The sequence below is a fragment of the Anas platyrhynchos genome, chromosome 4, assembly GCF_047663525.1.
Source record: "Anas platyrhynchos isolate ZD024472 breed Pekin duck chromosome 4, IASCAAS_PekinDuck_T2T, whole genome shotgun sequence".
NCBI lineage: Eukaryota > Metazoa > Chordata > Aves > Anseriformes > Anatidae > Anas > Anas platyrhynchos.
The window spans coordinates 46247529-46271124 of record NC_092590.1 but is presented as its reverse complement, the minus strand read 5'-3'; the positions used below and the strand labels follow the sequence as shown (position 1 = coordinate 46271124).

Sequence of the window (23596 nt, the reverse complement as noted above, 5' to 3'; positions counted from 1 at the left end):
CAGGGGAAGACAAGGTGCCGAGGATGCTGCGGGCGGGCCTGGCGCAGCTGTCGCTGAGCAGCATGAAGTCGGCAGGGGCATGCATTGGCCGCCCCGTCCTGCTCAGCGCCGCCGACGGGAGGCAGGAGGTGAGTGAGCCCCCAGCTGCGCGGCCGCGGGCCTTGCACGCAGCCAGCCCCACATCCGCGCGGGTCAGCTCCCGCCTCGGTCCACCAGGCGTGGACACACACAGCCAGCGGGTTCCTCCACCTTTTCCACCTCTCTTACGGTGTGGGGCCCCGTTTCCTCACAGTACTGGCAAAAAAACCCACGCTGCTTGTCCTGCAAGTAGGTTAGAAGTTGGCTGTGTGAAGGTATACATTGCTTACACCAACACATACATCTTTATTGTGAAATATGAGCGTAGACCTTTCTCTTTTTTATTGGTTTGTGCCATTTTTGTGTCTGCTTTATAGGCAAAATACAGTCGCTTCCTTTTAGAAAGCTATCTTCAGAAAAATAATTAGAAAAGTACTTGCTAGTATCTTATCTCTCCATGGAACCACAGCCTAATCCTCCTCCTTCCTCAGCCCATGTTTTTGTTAAAAAAGCATTAACTTTAACTGGAGGACTGAAAACTGCGGGTAAATATCTCTTAATTGACAGCTGTTTGCTCTGAAACGCTTCCTAGGTCTGCACTGCTTGGCCCACCACTGGCTTTCCAGGTGGGAAGGTTGGACTGAGCGAAACCACGCAGAAGAGCCTGAAGGTAAAGCTGGGTGATGCCATCACTGTGCAGCCTGTGACCGGGGCAGTCATCCAGGCAGAAGAGGTTGATGTGAAGTTGAGGTATGGAACTTGTCACGGCACACTGATGTACCTGCCATGAGGTATCTGCTTTGCACTGCGGTGTTAGAAGACACCACTTTTCTCTCTTGCTTTGGTGGAGTTAGTATGCATACAAGGTCAAATATGCCTTAATCCTTCAATCATCTGTACTGCAGTTTAAAAACTGGGTGCTGATACCTCCTCTGTGGGCTGAAGAATGGCTCAGCAGCTGTACAGAATCTCATCTGAGTGGTAGAGATATTGTGAGATTGTAATGCCAACAAGACCACTAGTCTCAAGAAGTTCTTCATTTTATGTTAAATTAAGTAACAGTGATGTTAGCCTAGCACTTCCAGAAGTAGAGATCAGGCTTTTGGCAGGTGTGTATAACTGCGTGATCAAGGCAGATTCTTTATACTTGTAAGTCACCTGTAAAGGATGAGGATGATGCCAGGTTAGAGAGGGCCAGAAGGAACCTGTGTTGTGGCTGTTGTCGTTAGGAAGTATGCTGCTAACTGCTATCTGAAAAGCTCTTGATGACGAGTCTTGTCACAGTTAAGACAATTTACTGGCTGACAGGTTGGGAAGAGCCCTCAAAATGTCACCACTGTATGTGTGTGGCTTCTGTTTACTGGAATGTTTTTTTAGGATTGGAAACTCTCACAAATGTTTTTTGTTCTTTTTTTTTTCTCCTTGAAATTCATCAACAATAGCAGAAGGTGCAAATTAAAGCTGTCTTGAAATCACAGAGGCTCTGAAATATCAGCAGTTTATTATTCTGCTGAGTGACTTCTTTGCTTTGTCGTTCTCATAACATTCCACAGATCAGCATTTGGGTCAATGCTGAATTTGGTTGCAGTTATTTCCTGACTAAAAACATTTTGTAAATACTTTTGAAAGTTATTGACACCTCTGATTTCTATAAATTAACTTCCCTTCCTTTTCAAACCTCCATTGCTGAATGTGGCGTTGTCTTTCCCCATTTTAAAGGGGAGATGCTGTTTTCCAGCAGGTGGATTCAGAAGTGTTGGTGAGGCAGCCTAGCTTTCATTGGTAATATTTAAAATTTAAGCCTAGCTTAAATTATACTTCTAGTGGTTAACATGGCTCCAGATTGTATCCTAACTCCATGTAATCAGCATGGTTTACCCTCCATGCCTCCCTTCTCACTGGAAAATGAAAGAAAGTTGCAATTTCAGCTTTTTGTTATGGCTAGTTTAGTCCTATAGGAAGCTTGATTATTTTTACTTAGTGATTGAAAACACTCAGGTCATTTTAAAAACAAACAAACAAACTAGAATAATAGCTGTGTTAAATTAAATAATAATACTAATCTACATATATGTTGCCATATTACTATGTAAGGCAACCCTTCTTTAAAGCTGTGACTTTTACCGAAATATACGAGCTGGCAGCATATATAAGCACAATATAAGAAGGACATAAAACTGTCAGAGAGTGCCCAAAGGAGGGCTACAAAGGTGGTGAAGGGCCTGGATGGGAAGGTGTGTGAGGAGGAGCTGAGGTCCCTTGGTTTGTTCAACCCAGAGCAGAGCAGGCTGAGGGGAGGCCTCATGGCGGCCTGCAGCTCCCTCACAAGGGGAGCGAAGGGGCAGGCGCTGAGCTCTGCTCTCCGGGGACAGCGACAGGACCCGAGGGAACGGCATGGAGCTGGGACAGGGGAGGGTCAGGCTGGGGGTTAGAGAAAGGGTCTGCACCCAGAGGGTGCTTGGGCACTGGGACAGGATCCCCAGGGCAGTGGTCATGGCACTGAGCCTGGTAGAGTTCAAGAAGCCTTTGGGCAACTCTCTCAGGCATAGGGTTTGTTTTTTTGGGTGGTCCTTTGTGGAGCCAGGAGTTGGATTCAATGGTCCCTGAGGGTCCCTTCCAGCTCAGGATGTTCTATGATTCTGTGATAAGCTACAGATGAAGTCAGAGGAATTCTATGTAACTTCTGAAATAGTTATGGTTACTGTGTACATTTTTTGGAAACTGTTTCAAAAGATGACACCAAGCTAGGTGCGTGTGTCGATCTGATCTGCTCGAGGGTAGGAAGGCTCTGCAGGAGGATCTGGATAGGCTGCACCGATGGGCTGAGGTCAACTGTATGAAGTTCAAGAAGGCCAAGTGCCGGGTCCTGCACCTGGGGCGCAATAACCCCAAGCAGAACTACAGGCTGGGAGAGGAATGGTTGGAGAGCTGCCAGGCAGAGAAGGACCTGGGAGTGATGGTGGACAGTCGGCTGAATATGAGCCAGCAGTGTGCTCAGGTGGCCAAGAAGGCCAACGGCATCCTGGCTTGTATCAGAAACACTGTGACCAGCAGGGCTAGGGAGGTGATCGTCCCCCTGTACTCGGCTCTGGTGAGGCCGCACCTCGAGTGCTGTGTTCAGTTTTGGGCCCCTCGCTACAAGAAGGACATCGAGGTGCTTGAGCGGGTCCAAAGAAGGGCGACGAAGCTGGTGAGGGGCCTGGAGAGCAAGTCCTATGAGGAGCGGCTGAAGGAGCTGGGCTTGTTCAGCCTAGAGAAGAGGAGGCTCAGGGGTGACCTTATTGCTCTGTATAAGTACATTAAAGGAGGCTGTAGCGAGGTGGGGGTTGGCCTGTTCTCCCATGTGCCTGGTGACAGGACGAGGGGGAATGGGCTAAAGTTACGCCAGGGGAGTTTTAGGTTGGATGTTAGGAAGAATTTCTTTACAGAAAGGGTTGTGAGGCACTGGAACGGGCTGCCCAGGGAAGTGGTGGAGTCACCATCCCTGGAGGTCTTTAAAAGACGTTTAGATGTAGAGCTTAGGGATATGGTTTAGTGGGGACTGTTAGTGTTAGGTTAGAGGTTGGACTCGATGATCTTGAGGTCTCTTCCAACCTAGAAATTCTGTGAAATTCTGTGAAAAACAGAGTTTTCCTTTCAGGCAGGATTTTGTGTCAAGAGTCGGGCTCCTGGAATTGTTATATGTAGTGTACCTCCAGGTTAAAAGTCATATAAATGACTATATCTAGGAGAAAAAAGCCAAGGAGAGAAAACATTGAAACAGGAAATTGTCTGCTAATTTACCTGAAACTATTGTAGTAAATTATAGTGAATTAATTGTCCTAAGTTAATAGTAAATCAACAAACTTCCTATCAGATAAGAACATTAATTATTAAAAGAATAAATGGAAATACCATTATTAAATACCTAATTTTCTAGACACTTCACAGGTGTAATTTATTCTCTGAAAATTAGTATCTCTGGAGATTTGCTTGCATGCATAATTTAGCTATATTTTCCAAATCAGTAATCAACACCCAACCTCAGACCTTAACAATGTAATTGAGTGTGTGTTTATTTGCCAGGAATGGCTGTGTTTTTATTGAGAGCTCTCCTGTAAATTAGCATAATATCCTGCTTTCCCTCAAATCATCAAAGTTGAGAAATTAATGTTTATTTCTAGGTTTAGAGCTCCCTCTCTTGATCATAATCTTATTTGCAGCTGCTCTAAATGCCTTTGATGATGCTGTTCACCTCTCTGTGTAATGCTTTTCATGACACGTATCAAAGAGCTTACGGAGGCTGGGGACACCCATCTGCAGAATGGGCCTTGTGAAACCTTCATTTTCTTGTGAAAACAGAAGGGCTGATGTGTGAGGGGCTTACAGGTTGGCTGAGTGGGATAAATGCTAATCGATTATAAAGATGGTTTAATGGCTTTAATAAAAGGTAAAGCTGATGATGAAACAGGATAAAGATTGTATGGACAAACTGTCATGAAAAAGAGATTGAATCACCACCATGTGTGATGTTGCAGCCTAACTGAGGAGCAGGGAGAGTTAATGACATCTGTGCTCTTCGTGAGTCATGTATGTGATGTAAAATGTGTCAACATAAACACCAGTGAAAGCAATTCATGAGAGGCAGCTTTTACTTTTCATTTGCTTTGGATTAAGAGTACAAGTGCTCAGCCATGTGTTAAATCCCAGCGATGAGTCTGTGTTTCAGAAAATGCTGTATGCCTGGCCAGGGCTGGCTTGGGAAGGGGCTTAAGATCTCCTGAGTCACTTAAGCTTCATTAAATAGAAGACTAGAAAATGCATTGTGGAGAAAACTAGTGTAGTATTAACAGTGGATGTGCAGCGTTTAAAAGACATGCACAGTATTACAAATATTCAAGGTGCCAGTTTAATCAGTAGATGATACGTATGTGTGTTTGCGGGGGTGAAAGAGACCTTTCTGGTCTGTAAATGTAGCAGTGGCCATTCTGTGCAGTGAGATGAGAAGCCTGTATTCTGTATTAGTAAATATAGCTAACTGTATTGTTTATTACAGCATTTTATATGGGGAAAAAATGAAACAAGTTAAATATATACATTTCTTCTTTAGCTGTGTGACTTTGTTATGAGCCAGAGACTAAATAGTATCATGAAAAGTAGGTGGTATTTTATCAGTCAGTGATACTGACTTTAATTTTGCTTTTGTAATAGTTATTGATTGAAAATTTATTTTTTTCCTTTTTCTTCCAATCACAGGGACAAAGATGCCTGCATTAAAGCTGAGGAAATGTCTGTCTGTCTGCTGAGAAACCTAGGTATAAATTTTGTTGCATTTCGTTTGACTGTTTAAATTTGTAGTGTAAGGTCAGGTTTTGTCTGCTCACACTTCTCTCAGGGATCTGTTGTCTTTTGACCAAATCATTTCACTATGCTATAAATATCTAACTTGCCTTAATCCTGTTTGTTTATTCAATGTACCTATTGCAGTTTCCAGTTAGTTGTTCAGCTATTGTTGTTGGCCTTCTGGCTGATACTGCGGTGCACTTCAGAATTTACTTGTTTTGTGAAGAACAAGAGTACAATGTTATGCATTAAAAACAACATAAAGCATAAGTATTAGCACAAAATCCCATACTCTGAATCTTTTCTACATTGGTAGTAAATAACCAAAATTGCTCTTCGTTGTGTGCTAGATATGTGTAAGGAAAAAAAATAAAACAAGGTAAGTTTTGTTTTATTTCATGGTTTTGTTACTGAGAGATGTAGTTTTTCTTCTCAATGGTAATCTCCTGGTTCAGGAATGAATAACACTGTTGGCAAACTAAGAAACAGTAAACATGAACTGGAACATGAACTCCAAATTCATGAGTTTGGCTGTAAATAATAGATGTTATGTACGTTTTTGCTTTTGGTGTCTTTTTTTTTTCCTGCCTGTAGGTTGCCTTGAGTAGATCCCATTTCCAAATCTGTCTATGTCAACACAAAGGCTAAAACCTTCCCCTTTTTAGGGCAAGACTAGGGCTAACCATGCAATATTGTGAACCTATGAGGCACACAGCAAATATAAAATTTTTACTTCTTACAGCACTAATTCCCTAATCTCACTTTATATGAAGTTCAAAAAACTCCGAGTAATGATGAGCTTAGTAGAGAGTTTATATATGATTACAAATGTTTATCCAGTGCAGTCTGCTTGTGTATGGAGGGATCATTTAAATTACCTGAAATTACCATTAAATTACCTAACTACCTTCTGTTGGGTTAATTTATAGTAATAAGGCTTACTGAGAAGGAAGTGTTCTGATGTCTTAAAGTTATTGCTGCCAAAATAGATTGACATTTCTTTTTTTTTTTTTATCATAGATGGAAAAGTAGTTTTACCAGGTAACCTCCTGGCTTTCTCTTTCTATGGCAAACTTTGTAACATCGTGGTGATGAGGGTGAAAGGAACTGACGGTGCAGAGCTGACCGCCCTGGCCACCTCCAGCGAAACGCAGGAGCCAGACCTGGAGAAATCTGACCTGGAGGCGAGCACGCTGGATTTGTCCTTGCAGCTCAGCGGGCTGGATCTGGATGATAACCCTGAGGCTGCAGCTGTGAGCACACCAAGCAAACAGATGGACCCAGCCTCACCAGTTCCCCCCAGCTCTGCCCTGGCAGCTGTCGGGCACGGCTCTGCTGAGGGAGCCCCAACCTGCAGCCCTGGGCTCGGTGCAGACCTGCCCCATGGCTCGCAGCCGGCCGGGGTGGAAGGCAGGGAGGGACTCCTGCTGCCCGGCAAGGCGGGAGCAGCAAGCAGCACAGACAGTTTTTATTACATTTCTTCGAGAACTAGAATCCAGTTTGTTGAAACCAGGACCGGCGTAGCAGATGACGGTGACTGTGAATCCCGCGTTACCTATGATATGATAGGAGGTTTAAGCAGCCAGCTCAGAACTATTAGAGAAACAGTTGAACTGCCCATGAAGCAAGCTGAACTGTTCAAGAGTTACGGTATGATGCCTAAGAGTTGGCTTTCTTCATTTGATACTATTTTTTTTTTCCTTTAACGTGACTTCTTTTTTAACCAAGTTATCCTTCCAGAAATACGCCCTGGATTTTATGTAACGCTACTTTGGTACACTTGTGTGTCCAAACAATGTCAAACTGTTTAATAGTTTAAACTGGATGGATGTAATGGAGATGTAATTATTAGCTTTGTGAATATGCTTTCAGTAGGAAAGAAATATGTATCTCCAGGAAAACTCAGGTATGCATCAGCAGAATTTATAGCAAACAGCAGAGTTTTATACTTGGACATTTGGAAGGTGCACGTGTTTCTTGTGACTTCATAAGACTTTTTTTTTTTTTTTTGGCAGAGTCAACTGATGACATATTTTTCAAGTTGATAAAAATAAGGACAGATTAATTCTTCTGCTGTCTTTATCCCTGTCTGTTGTAGGGTTCCTGTAAAATATTAAGGAAGTATTCGAGTCTGTTAACCCAAACTGCTCTCTGTGTTTAGTATGGAATTACAGGGTTGAAAAATTAACGTGATTACTGCTGCCATATTTTAAATTATATCTAACATATATATGAACTGAGAGGACTTTTGAGACAAAGATAAAGCTGTACTGTGTATTTATTACAAACGGATACGCACATAAAGCAGGCACGTCTGCTCACTGTACTTGTCTCGGTGTGCATTGCTGTGAGACAGGGCTCTTGCCTATAAATATTTCTTTCATATCGTGGCTTTGAGGCTTTTTATTTATCTGCCTTCGCTCTTCTGACACACACCCGTTAAAGAGGAGGTGATGGCCGTGACCACGGAGACCACGTCTGTAAGGCACGGGTGGTTCTTTCAGTGTGCGTGGTGTGGGCATGGCCCGGGGGTGTCAGTGGGGTGGTACGAGGAGACTTCAGCCCCGCGTGGTCCAGCTCCACTTTGACCTCCAGCCCACTGTGTGTTTCTGTGCTGGCAGACACCTTGATTCAGCATTAGCATTCTTCACCCTGTGTCCTAAAATGGCTTGATCAGATTTTCTGCTAATAACCTGGGAGAAGGTGATGCTTCCCTGCCAGCTAAGCTTTTGGGAGCCATCCATGTGCCATGAGCCCTTGCCTGCCTGCGGATGAGGCAGCGAGGATGTCACCGGAGGCAAGACCTTTGGTTCAGCAGCTCCATTTCTTGCCAGCACCAGACACACCACACGAGGGAGCAGCACATGCTGTAATGGGCTGTTAGGAAGTAACCTGTCTGTACAGACACTTTATTGCTAGCCTCTATCGGTTAGCAGATACTGTTGTCCTTTCAAGTACATTAGTTCTTAAGATTCAGGCTTCCTGTCCTCCCCAGGTGACTTACCCCGTCACCACTGTCATGTAGCGTGTCCTTCAAGCATCACTCAATTACAGCACCCAGCTGATGTTTCTTTCTCTGGTTGTGCTTCAGCACTGCCTTCCATGGCAGGGTCAATACTTTGTCCCCGGTTTGTCTCCTCTTTTTGCTTTTTATTTTTTCACTTTCTGCTTTTGGCTTTGTGCCCTTTTAATTTGCCTCTTCTGGTTTGAAATGCTTTTTCCAGCTGTTGAGCTGGGATCATAATCTTACTGATCATAATCTTACTTTTCTGCAGTTATCTGTAGTTTCTGTCCAGTTGTAACAATATCCAGGAATGCCTGGTTCTTCCACTGCCCTTTGTGTTCTGTGCATGAATGTTTCTGTCTGTTTTGGTGCTCAACGTTTGCTTGTAAAGAGACAAACTCATCCTTTTAATGAGTGGATGTGTATTTTTCATCTTTTTTCCAAGTATTTAAGGTGTAGCTATGTCCTTAAATCAAGCCTCAGTATTTCTGAAACTTCTGGACTGTTGGAAAAAAGGGGTTTTCTGTTGGAAATTTGTAATAACGGCACTGTGTGTAACAGTCACAAGTAACTTTATTAAGTACATTTAGGAAGATTTCGTGCTTAGTCCAATAATTTTTCAGGAAAACAAAAAAAAAAAGCACAAAGCATGGGGAAAACAGTTTAAATGGCTGCATTTTAAACAAAATCATTTGGACTTCAAAAGTATAAAAGCTAGATGTGTGTCCCATCTGAGCATCACAACTGTTTTGTGCAGAGGGCTGTTCTCCCTGAAGGTATACCATTTAATCACAAGGGTAAGAATAACGTTGGCTAGGGAAGTTAGTGCTGAGTTCAAGTTCTAATCAGTAATAACAACGGGGCAGTGTAATGTGCAAATGCAGCTTCTTCAGTCAGGCATTTATCACAAGTAACTTTCTTCTCTGTTTGTGTGCATGTGCTTGTCCAAAGGAATTCCTCCTCCTAGAGGAGTGCTCTTGTATGGCCCTCCAGGTACCGGGAAGACGATGATTGCCAAAGCCATTGCAAATGAGGTTGGAGCTCACGTAACTGTTATTAACGGGCCTGAAATAATAAGCAAGTAAGTTCACCCAATTTATTTTCATTAATTCTACAAATATATTAGGCCTAAATCTGTGCTGGCATCTACCTGTTGGCGATCCATCATCCTCTCTGTAGATCTGGCTCTGGGCTGTCTGTCCAAGAGTCAAAAACAAATGGGAAAAAGGGTTCTCTCAAGCAGAGGTTGTGTTTGTTTTTGCAATCAAAGAGTTTCATTGGATTTGGCTTAGAAATTTGGGTAAGGCATGGACTAAATTAAAAAGAGGGCTAAAACTGCATTCACAGTTATGTGGTAAGTTATTTCTGCAACAAGAGGAGTGACTCATTAAAGCGTGTTTGAAATTCAAAGGCGACAATGCACAGATTGATGACTCCAGCAAACTATTTTTGTTTCTTTAAAAATACAGATACAGAATCAGAAGATACAAGCTTTTCCCTTATTTATTTATTATTTTTTTTTACTACCTGGAAAATAGTTAGATCTTTGCCTGAACCCAATTTTACCTTAATTTTTGTCCCTGTGGAAATGAAGATTCTTGTAGATTTGTATGTGCTTCATAAATGTGCTGGAGACTTTGAAAGGGTGTGCTGTGGCTTTTTGGAACAGACGAGCAGTAATTTTCCAAGTTGCCTGGAAAATACCAATTAAAAAAAAAAAAGTTTCTTAATAAAATATTTTAATTATTGTAGGTTTTATGGAGAATCTGAAGCAAGATTACGTCAGATATTTGCCGAAGCTTCTCTACGGTATGTTCTTTTCGCTAATTGTATTCACGCTCACTTATTTGCGGTGCTGGTTCCAGCATTCATGTTAACGTTGGTGTTTTTAAAAGAAAAACATTTGCAAGAATCTTTGAATTGTAATTTTTTCCTGCAGCGGTTTTTAAAAGGAAATAAATGTATTTATATAGTGCTTAACTGAAAGGAAAGCAGTGAAATTCTAGCATGCCTGTTAAATGCTTTTGGACACTGCCCTGGTTCAGGGACTGTTGCAGATGGTGCCGGATTGCTCGCTCTGTATCATTAGTGCATTGTGCACTTATTTCAGCAGATGGAAGCATGAGCCAGAGTTTCACCCGGATCCAAATTTTCCTGTCTAGTTTTATTTTTGGAGAGCGGAGCAGTGCTGAGCTGAGACATGGTAGCTGGCTCTAAATGAGCGAGTGTTGGTTCTGGGTATAGCGTGCCTCTGACTCAGGGCGGCGGTCTGCCCAAAATTATTAGACCTGATCAAGGCAGCCTTCAGACTTCCAGATGGTGGTTGTTCACAATGCATTAGCAAAATGCTATCACATTTGTGGAGATGGCAAACAAAATGCTGACCTTTTACTTATGAAAACAGTATTTTTAGTGTTGAGTCTTTGGGAGTGGGGCATAGGAAAGTGGGCTGGTCAGTGTTAAGGTGTTAGCTGTCTAATTTCTTACCTGTTGTACTTATCTCTTAGAGTAGTGCCATGTTCAAGGCTGAAACTTTCAGTTGCCTAAGGGAGTGGAACACTTGTTAATTTTCATTGGACCTGGATGTTTCCCTTAAACTGTTTTGCATGTCTCTGTCTTGATGTTTTAAATCCTCCTGAGCTACTGAAATTTTTTGTTTGTTTTGTTTTGTTTTTCCCAGTCGCCCCTCCATTATATTTATAGATGAGTTGGATGCACTCTGTCCAAAGAGAGAAGGGGCTCAGAATGAAGTTGAAAAGAGAGTTGTTGCTTCCTTGCTGACATTAATGGATGGCATTGGCTCGGTAAGTAGTCTTACTGAGACAATTAATGCGTATGGGGACTAACTGAGCAAAATAATTTTGCTTTTATAGTGCAGCCAATTTTAGATGCATCATCCAGGGAAAAGAAAATAGCCTTAGGTGAAACTTCATATAGTAATCTAATGGTTTTTTAGATGCTAAGCATAGGAAGGGAATGTTGCCTGATAACTGTGAAATTACAAAAAAAAAAAAAAAAAAAAAAGTAGATTTTCTTACATTCACTATCTTTCATTTGCCTTCTCCAACTTCTGTAGTTTTAGAGATAAAGCTGAAATTTTAGTGATAGCCTATCATTGAACTAAGCCAGGGACTTTGATTGCTCTGAAATCAGAGAAGTTAAGGTACTTCTGATGATAGGCGGTCTGCATTACTGAAGGAAATGATTTTACAATTGCCATAGTAAAACCTAGGATATACACAAAAGCCTACTGAAGAAACAGTTGATTTAATTGACATTAGTGCATTATGAATTAAGGCCATAAAGTTTGCCGATCTCTCATCTATTATTTTCTGATTATTAGCACAAAGGATTAAAGAACTCTGTCCATGGCATGAAAAAGCGGTCTCTGCTGTTTATTTAATCTGCAAATTTCTTGCTGTTTTCCTGCACACTTATTTTTGCTGACCAGTGTGGGATTGTTCACAGTCAGAAAATATTTTCTGATGGCCAAGACTGGTGGGCGTTCTCCATGGAGAAGTACTTCATTCTCAAAACCAGACTGGCACTGCAAGCCACCCACCTGCTTTTGCCTCACTTTAACAGTGAAAAAGCAGAGCTTGAGGAAATTGGTTAGGATTTTTGACCTTGCTTTTCCTGCTGAGCCTACAGGAGGTTCTAAAACCTGCTGTCTCTGATGGTTTTTATACCTTTAATGATTTGCTTCCTAGCCTTGCTTGTTCAAGGCCTGTTGATACCTTTCTGATCTTGTGCCAGCACTGCCTTTTTGCTTAAAAGCTTCATTTTTTTTTATTTTTTATTTTTTCTTCAGTGCTTACTGTTCTGATATAGGAAAGCAAGTTCTTGGAAATTAGTGTGATACAATGGGATGAGGGCATCTTAGGGTAAAGCTTCTCTTGTGTTATTTGTATGTACCTAAAACCTAAGGTAGTGCTAGATTGTAGACATAAGTTGGGTGGGATCACTTGTGGGTTGTATTTTGGGAAATGTTTGCTTCGTTCGTTGAGATCTATCATCAAGGTTTAATGTGCATGGTACTAGCGAAAAGTAAGCAAGAAATATGCTCATAAGCTACATGACTATTAATTTAGTTTAATTATTTTGTGTTATTTGATGTGTTCAGGAGGGCAGCGAAGGGCAGCTTGTGGTACTTGGGGCCACCAATCGTCCCCATGCTCTGGATGCGGCACTGCGCAGACCCGGCCGTTTTGATAAAGAAATAGAAATTGGCATTCCTAATGCCCAGGACCGTCTGGACATACTTCAAAAGATTCTGAAGAAAGTTCCCCATTCGCTCACAGCTGCAGAGCTGGTGCAACTGGCTGATAGCACGCATGGCTACGTGGGTGCAGACTTAGCAGCCTTGTGCAAGGAAGCAGGTAAGGGTCTGTGTATTTTATTCAGAATCTTACTTCATTGTTAGTCTTTTTCTTTTGTTTAAAAAAAAATCCACAGTCTACTGGTATCTTTTAAAGGGATGAGACCTGATAATTTTTGTGTTGAAGGAAACGTTGAAGGAAACATAGCCAAGCATAGAGCATGAAGAAAACCAGCTGCTCCTGGGCAGACCAGGAAAACACTTCTGAGTATTCATCAATTTTAAAAATAAATGTTAATAATAGGAATTCCCATGTGCCATCCCTAGCACACCGGATAGCTAGCTGTGTCTTAGTTTAGTGAATGTTTAACGAGTTAACTGACTGACCCCTAAAAGTTTTTCTGCTCGGACTCCAGTATTCCCCTTCTGTACGAAAGTCCCAGGCGTCTCTGGCTGGACAGCTTGTTCTGCAGGTCCTGATCACCAGGTTGCAGAAGCGATGAGCCTGCGTGGTTGCTTCTGTATTTTGTGTCATTTACCTACAGACAAGGAGCTTGTGAGCGGCGTTGTGGGACCGCGAGCGCTGGGTGAGGTTGGGCAGTGGAGCTGGGGCGTGCAGCCTGTGCTGGGGGCTGGAAAGCCTCCCGTGGCCTCCAGTGCAGGCACAGCTCCGGAGAGTTGTCCACGCACCACGCAGCAAGGGTTCGCTATGTTCCAGGCAACACTTAAGCACAAGTTCTCTTCTGTTTTCATTGGATGAAACACTAAAAGTGCGCTCTATCAATTCTTACATTTTGCTAGAGTGTGTCGGCGTGGTTTAAGTGACCTTAAATCTGCCCATGAGGAGCTGCTTAAAGCAGTCTAGTCAAAATATGACTCTTCAGTTCTGCTTACGCATATTTGCTCCCTTGTAGTTGGCAAATATGTATTTGCTGTATGTGCTGGTTACTTTTATTTCCTTTGGCACCCAGACAGCTTCCTCTGGCAGTGGCACAATGCTCAGTTAATTCTTGCATCAGAATTAACTATTAAGCTGATGGAAGTTTTATTAGGGCTGATGGCACCTGGAACGGCAAGGCTTTTGCTTGCCAGTTTACAGAATTTTTAAGGGATAGTCCTCAAATATGAATTTTTGGCTTTTTGTATGGATCAAGAGGAAAAAAATTGTATGGACTGAGAGCATTATTTTTATAGCATTCTTCTGCTGCTTAGGGTTGTGTTTTAAGATACCTCTGCTTTAAGGTTCCAAACATCCTTTTAAAAACAAATGTATACAAACAACAGAGCAGACTCCTTTTTGTTTTCCTCCCTCTGCTTTTGGGAGTCTGTCAATCCGCCTGTGTCACAGTCCTAACATAGCAAACCCTGAGCTCATGTAATGTAAAAATGTGAGTGAAAAAATTGTGGCTTGAATTCCAAACACAATCCAGCCTAGGTGCTGCTTGTGCATGCACATGTTGATTCTGGACACTTCATATGGGCTGCAAATAGGTGATATTTACCCACTTCATGAGGGCTTTTTAGACAATAAATTCTGAATGTCGTGTAAATTAAATGTTATGTCTTTTCTCAACTCTGTATAGATCCAAAAGCTCTGGCATATACTGGTGCAGGACACGCTGTCATTTGGGAGCTTTGCATCAGTGCTTGGAACAAGGGAACAAGGACGTCTCCTTTTTATTAGTCTTTCCTGAAGTCGAGTCTGTGCTGCTACATTTCCTTGTCATTTGCTAACTTGGAGTGACCTCTGCTGGGGAGAACACAGTCCAGCTGCTTTAATTCTTTGCAGCCGACGTGTATTTTTTCCTTTTCAAAAAACTGCATAAGCATGATTTGGAAGCATTACACATGCTGAATTTAAATTGCTTTGTGGTTAAGGAATGTTCTTAGTAGAGTTTTTTCTTCCCCATTTAAGCTCTCGAAATCTATTTTTTTTATATTAAATTTTCAACACCTTGTAAAATATTACTACTTTCACTGGAGTTAAACTTAGGAAAGACTAGCTTTTATGAAGCAATATTTCTCCTTAGCAGTGCAGGGTTATTCCATATGGCAAGTTTTCCAGTGTTTTGTCTAGTCTTGTTTGTTGTTGTGAGCAATGGGCTTCTATTGCTTCACTAACTGTGCCATGGGCCAAAATGGCTTGCTGTCCAGGAATGTTCTCTGATACTCATCCTAAGTTTTCCTTGTTTACTTTTATCCCATTATTTCTATTTGCATCCTTGTATAACACATCCAGTCCCCCTCCGTACTGTTTACACCCTTACGATATCTGTGGGCTGTTCCCATGTCCCCTACCTCCTCATTCATTACTTCGCCAAACTATAAATATTTAGCTCGTTTAATCTTTCCTCATAAATAAGTCCTTCCTGCCTTCTGAGAACTTCTGTTGATTTTCTCTGAACTCCCTCCAGTTTGTCAATAACCTTTTGGTAATGTGGTGCTCACAATTGAACGTAATATTCGTGTATATTAAAATATAAAACCTGAGATAAACATATAGTTAGGACTGCTGATGCGTGCTTCTGAGTAGCCAAGATGTTTAATGTTCAGGCAGTATCTGAGTTGGGTACCTTCACAAGTTTTCAAGTTAAATGTAACTTTCACTCACGATGTGCATGTAAGTACAGGTAAAACATGGAAATTAATTTAGAAGCATGAATTCTGAGCTCAGAAATACCCGTTCAGTGTTTAGCACAAGATTATTTTGCTTGCCAGTTGTATTGCAGCACAGGTCTTTGGGAGACTCCATAGTCCCAGTTATCCCATTTGCATCTTTAGTTACTTTCTTTGGGGCTGGAAAGCCTGAAAGTTTACAAGCTAAATATGTTTATATTCTTAATACAAAGTTTAGATAACTTTTAAAGGACTCCTCCTTCCTTATCTTTATACTTCAACTCTGTTTTTTTTATACGCAATATTATATATATTGTGTATATACTGCTTATATAAACCAAGGCTGTAGAAATTAATATGACATGGTAAATGGGAGTAATTGTAGGGCTCCGGCAGCCAAAACTTTCACTTTGGCGTCAATAGTTAGGTTTCCTAAGATACTTCGTTATAAAAGCTTTTGTTTGTCTTCTATACAATTCTGAAGAACATGGATTAATGAAAAGTAAATAGCTCTTGTGGCGTTAACCATATTCCAACTGTTTTCTTGGCAGGACTCGTTTTTTCTTCCATGGAAGGAGTGCTTAGCGATACTTCTGGGGTCAGACAGGCCAGTTGTCTGTTCTGTTCAGCAGCTCAGTGCATTTTCATGGAAGTGATTAAGGAGTTTAAGGAGCTTTTAAAGTTCAGCTTGCGCTGAATGCTTCTCAGCTCCTGCGTGTATGGTGTGTACAGAACTGCAGTGCCGTCTGTGCTAGAATGGGCAACGGGAGGAAAGGAGGTCAAGAAACCTGAGAATCAGCGCATTGTGCACTGGCTTTTTCCAAACAGGTTACTGTGACCAGGCAGCTGTGAAATACTGAAGTACAGATGGTCATAAGCATCGGTTAAGCACTGTTTTGATTATTTCAAATATTTGCGGATTTTTCTTTCAATACCTTCTTTGCTGCTACAGCAGATAGAGTTCTAGCATTTTATAAAATGAAATGACAAAATTACATGAGTGTATGAAAAAATTGTGAAGAATTATGAAGCTTATGGTATTGCTGCAAGAGCTGACACCAGGGTGACAGCATCAGCTATGTAGGTGTATCCCCACCCAAGGTGTTGCACAAGGTATATGTGTCTCTGTCTCACATGTTAAGGAAGATACTGTTTGTTGGATTGACAAATAACTGAGCAGTTATGATTAGCCTGTCAAAGCTAAAAGCAAAAAAAAGATATTTCTAACATGGCAGGTATCGCTGGTTTTGATGAAAGACTTTTCAGAATTAATATGCCTTGTCTGTGTTCAAGGTTACATTATCTATAATGACTACCATGGAGAAATTGTGATTTGTTGAGTTTCTCTACTGCCTGGCAATTTGCTTGTGATTTCCACCATTAGCTGCACGTTGCTTCCTCCTGTAACCTTTCAGAAAGGTTAACAGCGTAATATGGAAAACCTGCAAATCCCTTCTCAGATGCTGGACCATATCCTGTGGACATCAGCATGTGATGAGTTGACTCTCGAGGGCTTGAGTGCCCTCTGAGGGATTCACATGCACAGAATTCTTGCCAAGAAAAGGGCTTGCGTATATGTGCAGCTGGGAGAGTCATGTTCTCAAGGCTGGAAGAGGTTTCCCATGTCCTAAATTGGTTAGCGGGCTACCTTTTAGTGTGAACAGCTGCATTCTGAATTGTTCTATCTCAAGCAGAGGCAGTATTCAGGAGGTAGACTCTGCCCTATCCTTGCATGTAATGTCAGTGTTTGTATGCCCGTGAGAGCTCACTGCTTCTGCTTTAATTAATTGGCCACACAGCCTTTTATTCATTCCCTAAAAAATTATAATGGTTTTAATTCAACAACAAAGATAAGCACTCCACTTTTTTGGAAAAACATATGAAATGTTAATTATGTAGCAGGGACATGAATGGTATAAACTGTACTGAATGTTAGAAGATGCTTAGCAACAAAGGTTTCCAAATATAGCAATTTATTATAAACTTATCCTTCTATGGCTGCCTGTAGCATTTCAAGACAGTGAATATAAATATAGCTTGATTTCTTCAAGAAGTGGGTTCAGTCGTATTGTTTACAGAGAGAGGAAGTATTTGCTTTGTAACTCTTAGAATTTATCTTGAACATCCTTGTTCACTACACATAATTTCAGTGTGCTGATATAAAACACTTGGACCGTGATAAGATAGCATCATGAGGAGAGGAAGAACAAATGTCTTTGTTTAAATTGTGGTCGCTCTTGCAATAACATCGATTTGGTTCCAGTAAGGATGCTGCTCTGCGACCAGTGTAACTTCCAGACTTCTGTGAAAGCAGCAGTCATCCTTCTGCTTTGCTTCAAAGCTTTGCAAGCTGCCTGATTGCAATACAGGTGAAGGCATCACCTTGCTTTGCCTTCAGGATTATAATGCTTCATTTACACAAGCTGGCTGTTATCAAAAACATTACAGAACGAAGAAATTGAGCTACGCTGTTGACCAGTGTAAGTCAGCATTCCTGCTGAATTGATGTAGCCATGCTTGCATTATTTGGTATCTTAAGGTCATGATGTTGAGTCCTCTGGTTCCTCTGGTTTTGAGGTCTTATTGTCCTTGATATTCACGTGGCCCTTTTATTGCCCCTGCTTTCTGGTAAATAATATGGCTAGGATGAAAAGCCAATACGCCATTTAATCTGTACCTCTGAATATTGATTATATATAGCTGTTAGATCTTTAAAAATACAAGTAATTCAGCAGGGTACTGTATTTTTGTTTTTGTTGGCTCTGAGACACTTTCTGCTGCGTCTTTTATGAACCAAAAAAGAAAGTCTTCAACCCACCCTGAAGACCTGTGCTCCTGTTCACACACCTTAGCCCCCTTGCATTACAAAGAAAAAGGAATTGAAGGGCTCATAAGTTTTTTGTTCTTCACCGTAATCGGTGGGGAAGCAAATTCCCCTGAAATCCAGGGCCGTCTCTGTTAGATCTATGGTGTTTTTCTGCAGTTTAGGTAAACGGGCCACCTGCAGGAAGCGTGAGCCCTCGAGGCCCAGCCCCTGGCTGCCCCCTCCATCAGACAAACTTTGTGTTCACTCCGTGACTTCTCGGCCTCGTAAGACAAAGCAGAGCCCTTCGTTCAGCTCAGCCATGGTCTTGGTGAAGTGGCCTGGTGTGAGGGCAGCACGAAGCTGTACCCTTTCTCTAAGCCTTGAAGTTTGTGGTTCAGCTTGAGCCTTTCCCAAGACAATTTGGGCCAGAGTTCTGCCAGGCATGTGCAATAAATGTAAGTATTTTCCTTGGATTATATTCCTAAGCATAGGAATTTGGACCCAAGACACTGTTGAAAGTGTAGACTTGGATAAAGGCACTGGATGGCCGAGGCAATGGGATTGTTTGTTTTGCAGGGTATTTTGGGGGTTGTTTTGAAATCAACTTGTCACTGTTACAGATCATGAAGGCAAAGCACTGCCTGACATGCACTGAAAACACCACGTCTATTTTTTTTGGAAGCGTGGAAAAAGGTTGAGATTGAGCTGTTGCAAGTTACCTGCTATTGCATTCTCAGACTGAATCCTGATTCCCATGGGCCACTTAAAATGATGTGGGGAAGGGCTCTTGCTTTTTGGTATAGAGACACATGGTTTTCATGGTTTTTCTTTAGAAAACATGGTTTTCTAAGCTCAAGGGGATAATAATACTTACTTTTTTGATAAGCCATCTCTTTGTATTCTTAGGAAACGGAGAGATTTTTGCAGAAATGGCAGAACAATGGACTTCAAAATGCAAAAAAAAAAAAAAAAAACAAACTGGGAAAACTGGGAAAAGCCCAGGTGTGACATAGACGTAACCCTTAAAAAATAGGTATTTACACTGGAATGTCTGAGTTTTCTCATGCCGCGTACCATCCTGCTGATTTGCAGTGTGACAAGACCGAGACGGTCAGTGCCCACCTTCAGCACTCGCAAGCTTTAAGCCAGACACGGCCAGCAGGAGCGTGTGGAGCCCACTCCTTCTTCCTCCCTTGGCTTCTCGTTCCATCTTCCTCGCACCTGGAAGGTGCCAGCTGATCTGTTCAGAGTAGATGCTCATCATCAGGTTGCAAAGGTGCAGGTTTTCTCAGTATCTGAGCCAAGAGTGCTGTTTTCCCATAGCTGGTAGTAATTGAGGCAGAGAAAGAAGCATCCTGCGTGTCAAGCATGGCTATACCTCGAGAACCTGTCTGTGTAGAAACGGTGCAGTAGCAGAAAAGGTTAAGGCTTTCTGACCCCCCCCCATCAGGCTCCAGATAAAATGGTTTCTAGGCAAACTTAGGGTTTGAGAGCAGTCTTAGTTCTTTTTATAGTTAATAAAGATCATAAAAGATTCTCTGGTAAAATGTAACTCAAGTTGTAGGTCTCTGTTAGTCCTACAGGAGTAAAACCGGCGTCCAGTAGGTATGTGTCTGCTGAATGGATGCTGCTCTTGGGACGCAGAACTCGAGTATTTGTAAGGGCAGCTTTCGCTGGTTTCCCCCCTCTGACTCCCAGCGGTATCCTGGCCTGACAGTGATCCTTGTTACAACTGGACCAGCACGGAGGTGCTCTCTGTGGTGTCCTGCCGTTCAGGTAGGTGGGCAGGCCCTGTTTTCCTCCTTGCATGTGCAGGTCTCACCTTAGCTTAGGTGTGCTGCACTTGAGAGCGGGCCACAAACACGGGCAGTCTGGGACTCGTTACTTCCCCGCGCTGTCATTCCCTTAGGATAAATGATGTGTGCGTATCTGATCTGTGAATAAACTGTTTCCTGTATGAAAGGGGTTTTGAAAATATAGTTCCTCCTTCCTTCCTTTCCCTCCCCTGCTGCACCTCCCAGCGACTTGCAGGCAGCTCCGCAGACATGTTCCAGCGAACGCCGCAGCTCCTCACAAAGGGCCATAAATCGCCTCCGCAATCCCTACAGTAGATCAATGCTCAGGTTAGCGGAGGGAATTTGCAATGTTATGGTTACAAGGGATTTAAGGGCATTATCTTTCCTGTGCAAACAGTATATGAAAGTTCTTTGGGGATTTTACCATACAGCGCTGGCAGCTAAAGACAAATTGCAGTATGCGATTACAAGAGGAAAAAGAAAAAAAGCTCAGGGTTTCTGCTCTCTGAAGAATTTCTAAATGGACAAACATTTTTATGTAGAGATTAAAATCACAGGAAATATGTTTTAAAAACATACTTATAGTAGCCTTATCTTTGGGTATTTTCTCACTCCTCAATAAGTTTATTGCACTGTTTGAAACAAACAGAAAATAAAACAATCACCAAGTGAAAGAAAACATTCCTAAATTATAGAAGTTTCTTAGGATGCAAATGGCAGAACACACCTCAGCTAGCCATGGAGAGTGGTGGTTCCCGCAACAAGACACGTGTGTTTTTTTCTTGTAATTGATCATCCGATGTCATAATAAAGGACTACAAACTCCATTTATTTATGAGGTTACATGTTCAAGAATACATGCGATCTGTAGTACGTGATACATGAAGTTCTGTAAAAGCTTTCCTAACACAATTTGTCACATAATAAAGGAGAAGAGCTCCTTATCTTAAAATTATCAAGCACTGGAATAACTTTTGTATCCATTACTTGTGAAGTCAGGAACACTCCTCTTAGGGCTTCTAAATTTCAAAATTGATTCTGAGTTATATGAAATGTTCATTTCTATGCATAACACTGTTACATTTTGAAGTACGGTGTCTAAAGACCTAGAAGGAGAGGAAGATGCCCCACACAGTGCCATTAGGGAGCTGAAATCTCTGCTGTTGAGCATTCCTCTTGCAGGCAGGCAGGAGAGCATGGTGGTGGATCTGAGAGCTGTCACAGCGAGGAATGGTATGTGTCTCCAGGGCTTGGCCAGAGTAATTTGGGAGGGAAATGCCGGATTAGTGGGGAAAGAAGAAACATTTCCTCTTGTAAACAAGCTTGCATGAAAATTACAATTTTTGTGAAGCTGCTTACAAATGCTGGTGCTATGCTTCTGGTAGAGTAAGTCGAGGCAAGACGGATTTGTGGAAGAAGCGGCTGACGGGCAGTGAAAGAAGCGTGATTAATGATTTTGTTTTGTTTGCTTGATTTCCTTGTGTGTTGTGTGTATTTGGTTTAGAAACCTAAAGTATGTATGTTCATTGTTTTGGGTGGATGCTTTCTATTATTTACAGTAGGGTGTAATTATACACAGACTGACAAATGTAGCAGCGTAGTAGGGTCTATTTTTAGACCCAGGCATTTGTGATTATGATCTAATGTGCCAAGGCTTAGCCAAGCTACAAGCAGGAAAACCTTGCAGGGGAACAATGCTATCTACCTCACGCTCAGCCCGGTGCCAAAGGAGGACCAGCTGTACCAGGACAAGGCGTTCTGCTGGTCTTTCCCCTTCTGTCCACTTAATTTCCTCTGTTCTAGACAGGCAGGATGAGTTAGTGAGGTAGGGCGCACAGTTGCTGGACTAGAACATATTGTTTATTTTCCATTGCTGGTAATCATGCATGACTTATTATGCTTGTTTCTTTTTTTTTTTTTTTTCTGTAAACTGGGATTTTCCATTTATGCTCTGTTGAGCATCAGCGCTGCTCACGGTTGCAGATGCTGCCTTCTGAGTGATGTTTCAGTGACAGAGGCTGCTGGCATTCAGCGATCCCTGCAGGTCAGCTGGGTCTTGAAAGCAGCAAGTGAAGCTGAACTGTGTCCGTGCTCTGGACATCCCCATCATCACCATGCAGAAGGAGCCGGATGGCCAAGCCGAGCCGCTTGGTGTTTTGTGGGGCAGATTAACTTGCGTCTGCTCTGTGATTCACCCCCCTTGCCTGTACGCTGCTTCTAGCAGCATATTTTGCACCCTGCCCCGCATTTCCTTACATTACACATATCTTTCAGTGTCTCTAGACAAGGATGTGTTTTCTTTCCCCTCAGGCAAGCCACTGGCTGTATCCTTCTCCTGTTAATAAGACTTTCTTCCCCCTCTGGGTAGAGGTCAGTCTGAAGTGCAGGAAAGAATGATTATGATAACAGGAGGAAACAGGAAGAATCATGCTTTCTTTTCCAATCTGTTTTTTATTATTGTTTTAATGTAAAACATTGTTTCAATTAAATGCTGACCTGTGCAATGGCGTGTGCGTGCACATGCTGAAATTAATTCAGGCTTTGTTTGGAAAGCTGTGACCTCTTTATTCCTGTTCTGGATCAGGGCTGCTGCATTGCAAACCTGCTGCTGGTGGCTGAAACTTCACTCGGGTGCTCCTGGCAGCACAATGCTCAGGAGTGGTCTTCTCTTTGCGCCTTCTTACCTGGGTTTCTAGCTTTTTTTTTTTTTTGGAATTGGTCATGTAATGAGAGAAAGATACCCATGTTGTGATTACAGTTCATCACACGGGCTTTGTGCTAAACTGGTACCTGATGGAACAGTTAGGTACAGAAATGGGGACCAGCGATCAGTTACTGGCTTTCTCTATACCTTAACTTCATGCTATGCTATTTATTCTTTAATTTTTTAAATGAGAGTGCCAAATGAATTGACTTCACCAAAACCAAAGCGTAGGACTTGTCCCCCAGTACCTGCCTCCCCGCATGGCATTGCTGCTCTGGCTCTAGAAAAACCTGCCCGCTTTGTTATCTTCTTGGATGCAAATTTTAAGTCTGCAGGGATGAATCTGTGTCTTCTCGCTTTTGTTTGCTTAAAATGAACTGTTTTGGAGGAAGGAAGAAGTGGGGGAGGAAGAACCATGAAAATTGTCTGGGTTGTTAAAATGAGTTGTATTTTATGCATGTCCTCTGGTGACCAGATTTTCATTTTCTCCTTGGCCTCGTGGAATGTTTTTATTTATATATCTTATTAGTTCTGGATGTTCTGCACAAGGGGAAACCTGAATTGCAAACTTCTTTTTTTTCATTATTGTATTAAGAGCCTGGGTATTGAATGCAGGTGCTCTGACTCTGTCATAATTGGCAGTTTATGGAGAGACACCAGCTGTACCGGTGCACAGGGGAGATATTATATCTCTTCACACACTGTATATATTGTAGGAAATGCAGAATTCCTGTCATTGTCAGAAATTTTGTATGTCCCCATCTACCAGTGCCTCTGCAGAAAAAAGACAATAATCTGCTGCAAGTTAAAACCACATCTATTTTCAGAAACGGCTTATCCCCTTTATTGTGCTTTCATCTAGCACTAATTGGTGTTTTCTCTGGTTAAATATAGAAAAGATTTAACAAATGTTTGTCTTTTTATGGTCATGCAAGACAAACTGGTGCCGTAC

At 42.0% G+C, this 23596-nt stretch overlaps 1 protein-coding gene across 4 annotated transcripts in view; it reads left to right on the top strand.

Annotated features, from left to right (window-relative positions):
- The window catches only part of AFG2A (AFG2 AAA ATPase homolog A), a 189157-nt gene that overhangs the window by 443 nt on the left and 165118 nt on the right, over nucleotides 1-23596 (top strand). For all 4 annotated transcript variants that reach the window (XR_003497102.3, XM_027456823.3, XM_027456824.3 and 1 more), the window contains exons 2-9: nucleotides 4-128; nucleotides 671-828; nucleotides 5314-5372; nucleotides 6421-7050; nucleotides 9356-9485; nucleotides 10157-10213; nucleotides 11085-11208; nucleotides 12528-12783. Coding sequence is in view for 3 of the 4 variants with exons in the window: in XM_027456823.3 (XP_027312624.3) it covers nucleotides 4-128; nucleotides 671-828; nucleotides 5314-5372; nucleotides 6421-7050; nucleotides 9356-9485; nucleotides 10157-10213; nucleotides 11085-11208; nucleotides 12528-12783 (1539 nt within the window). In the remaining variant the exon portion in view is untranslated. The remainder of the gene's footprint in view (nucleotides 1-3; nucleotides 129-670; nucleotides 829-5313; nucleotides 5373-6420; nucleotides 7051-9355; nucleotides 9486-10156; nucleotides 10214-11084; nucleotides 11209-12527; nucleotides 12784-23596) is intronic.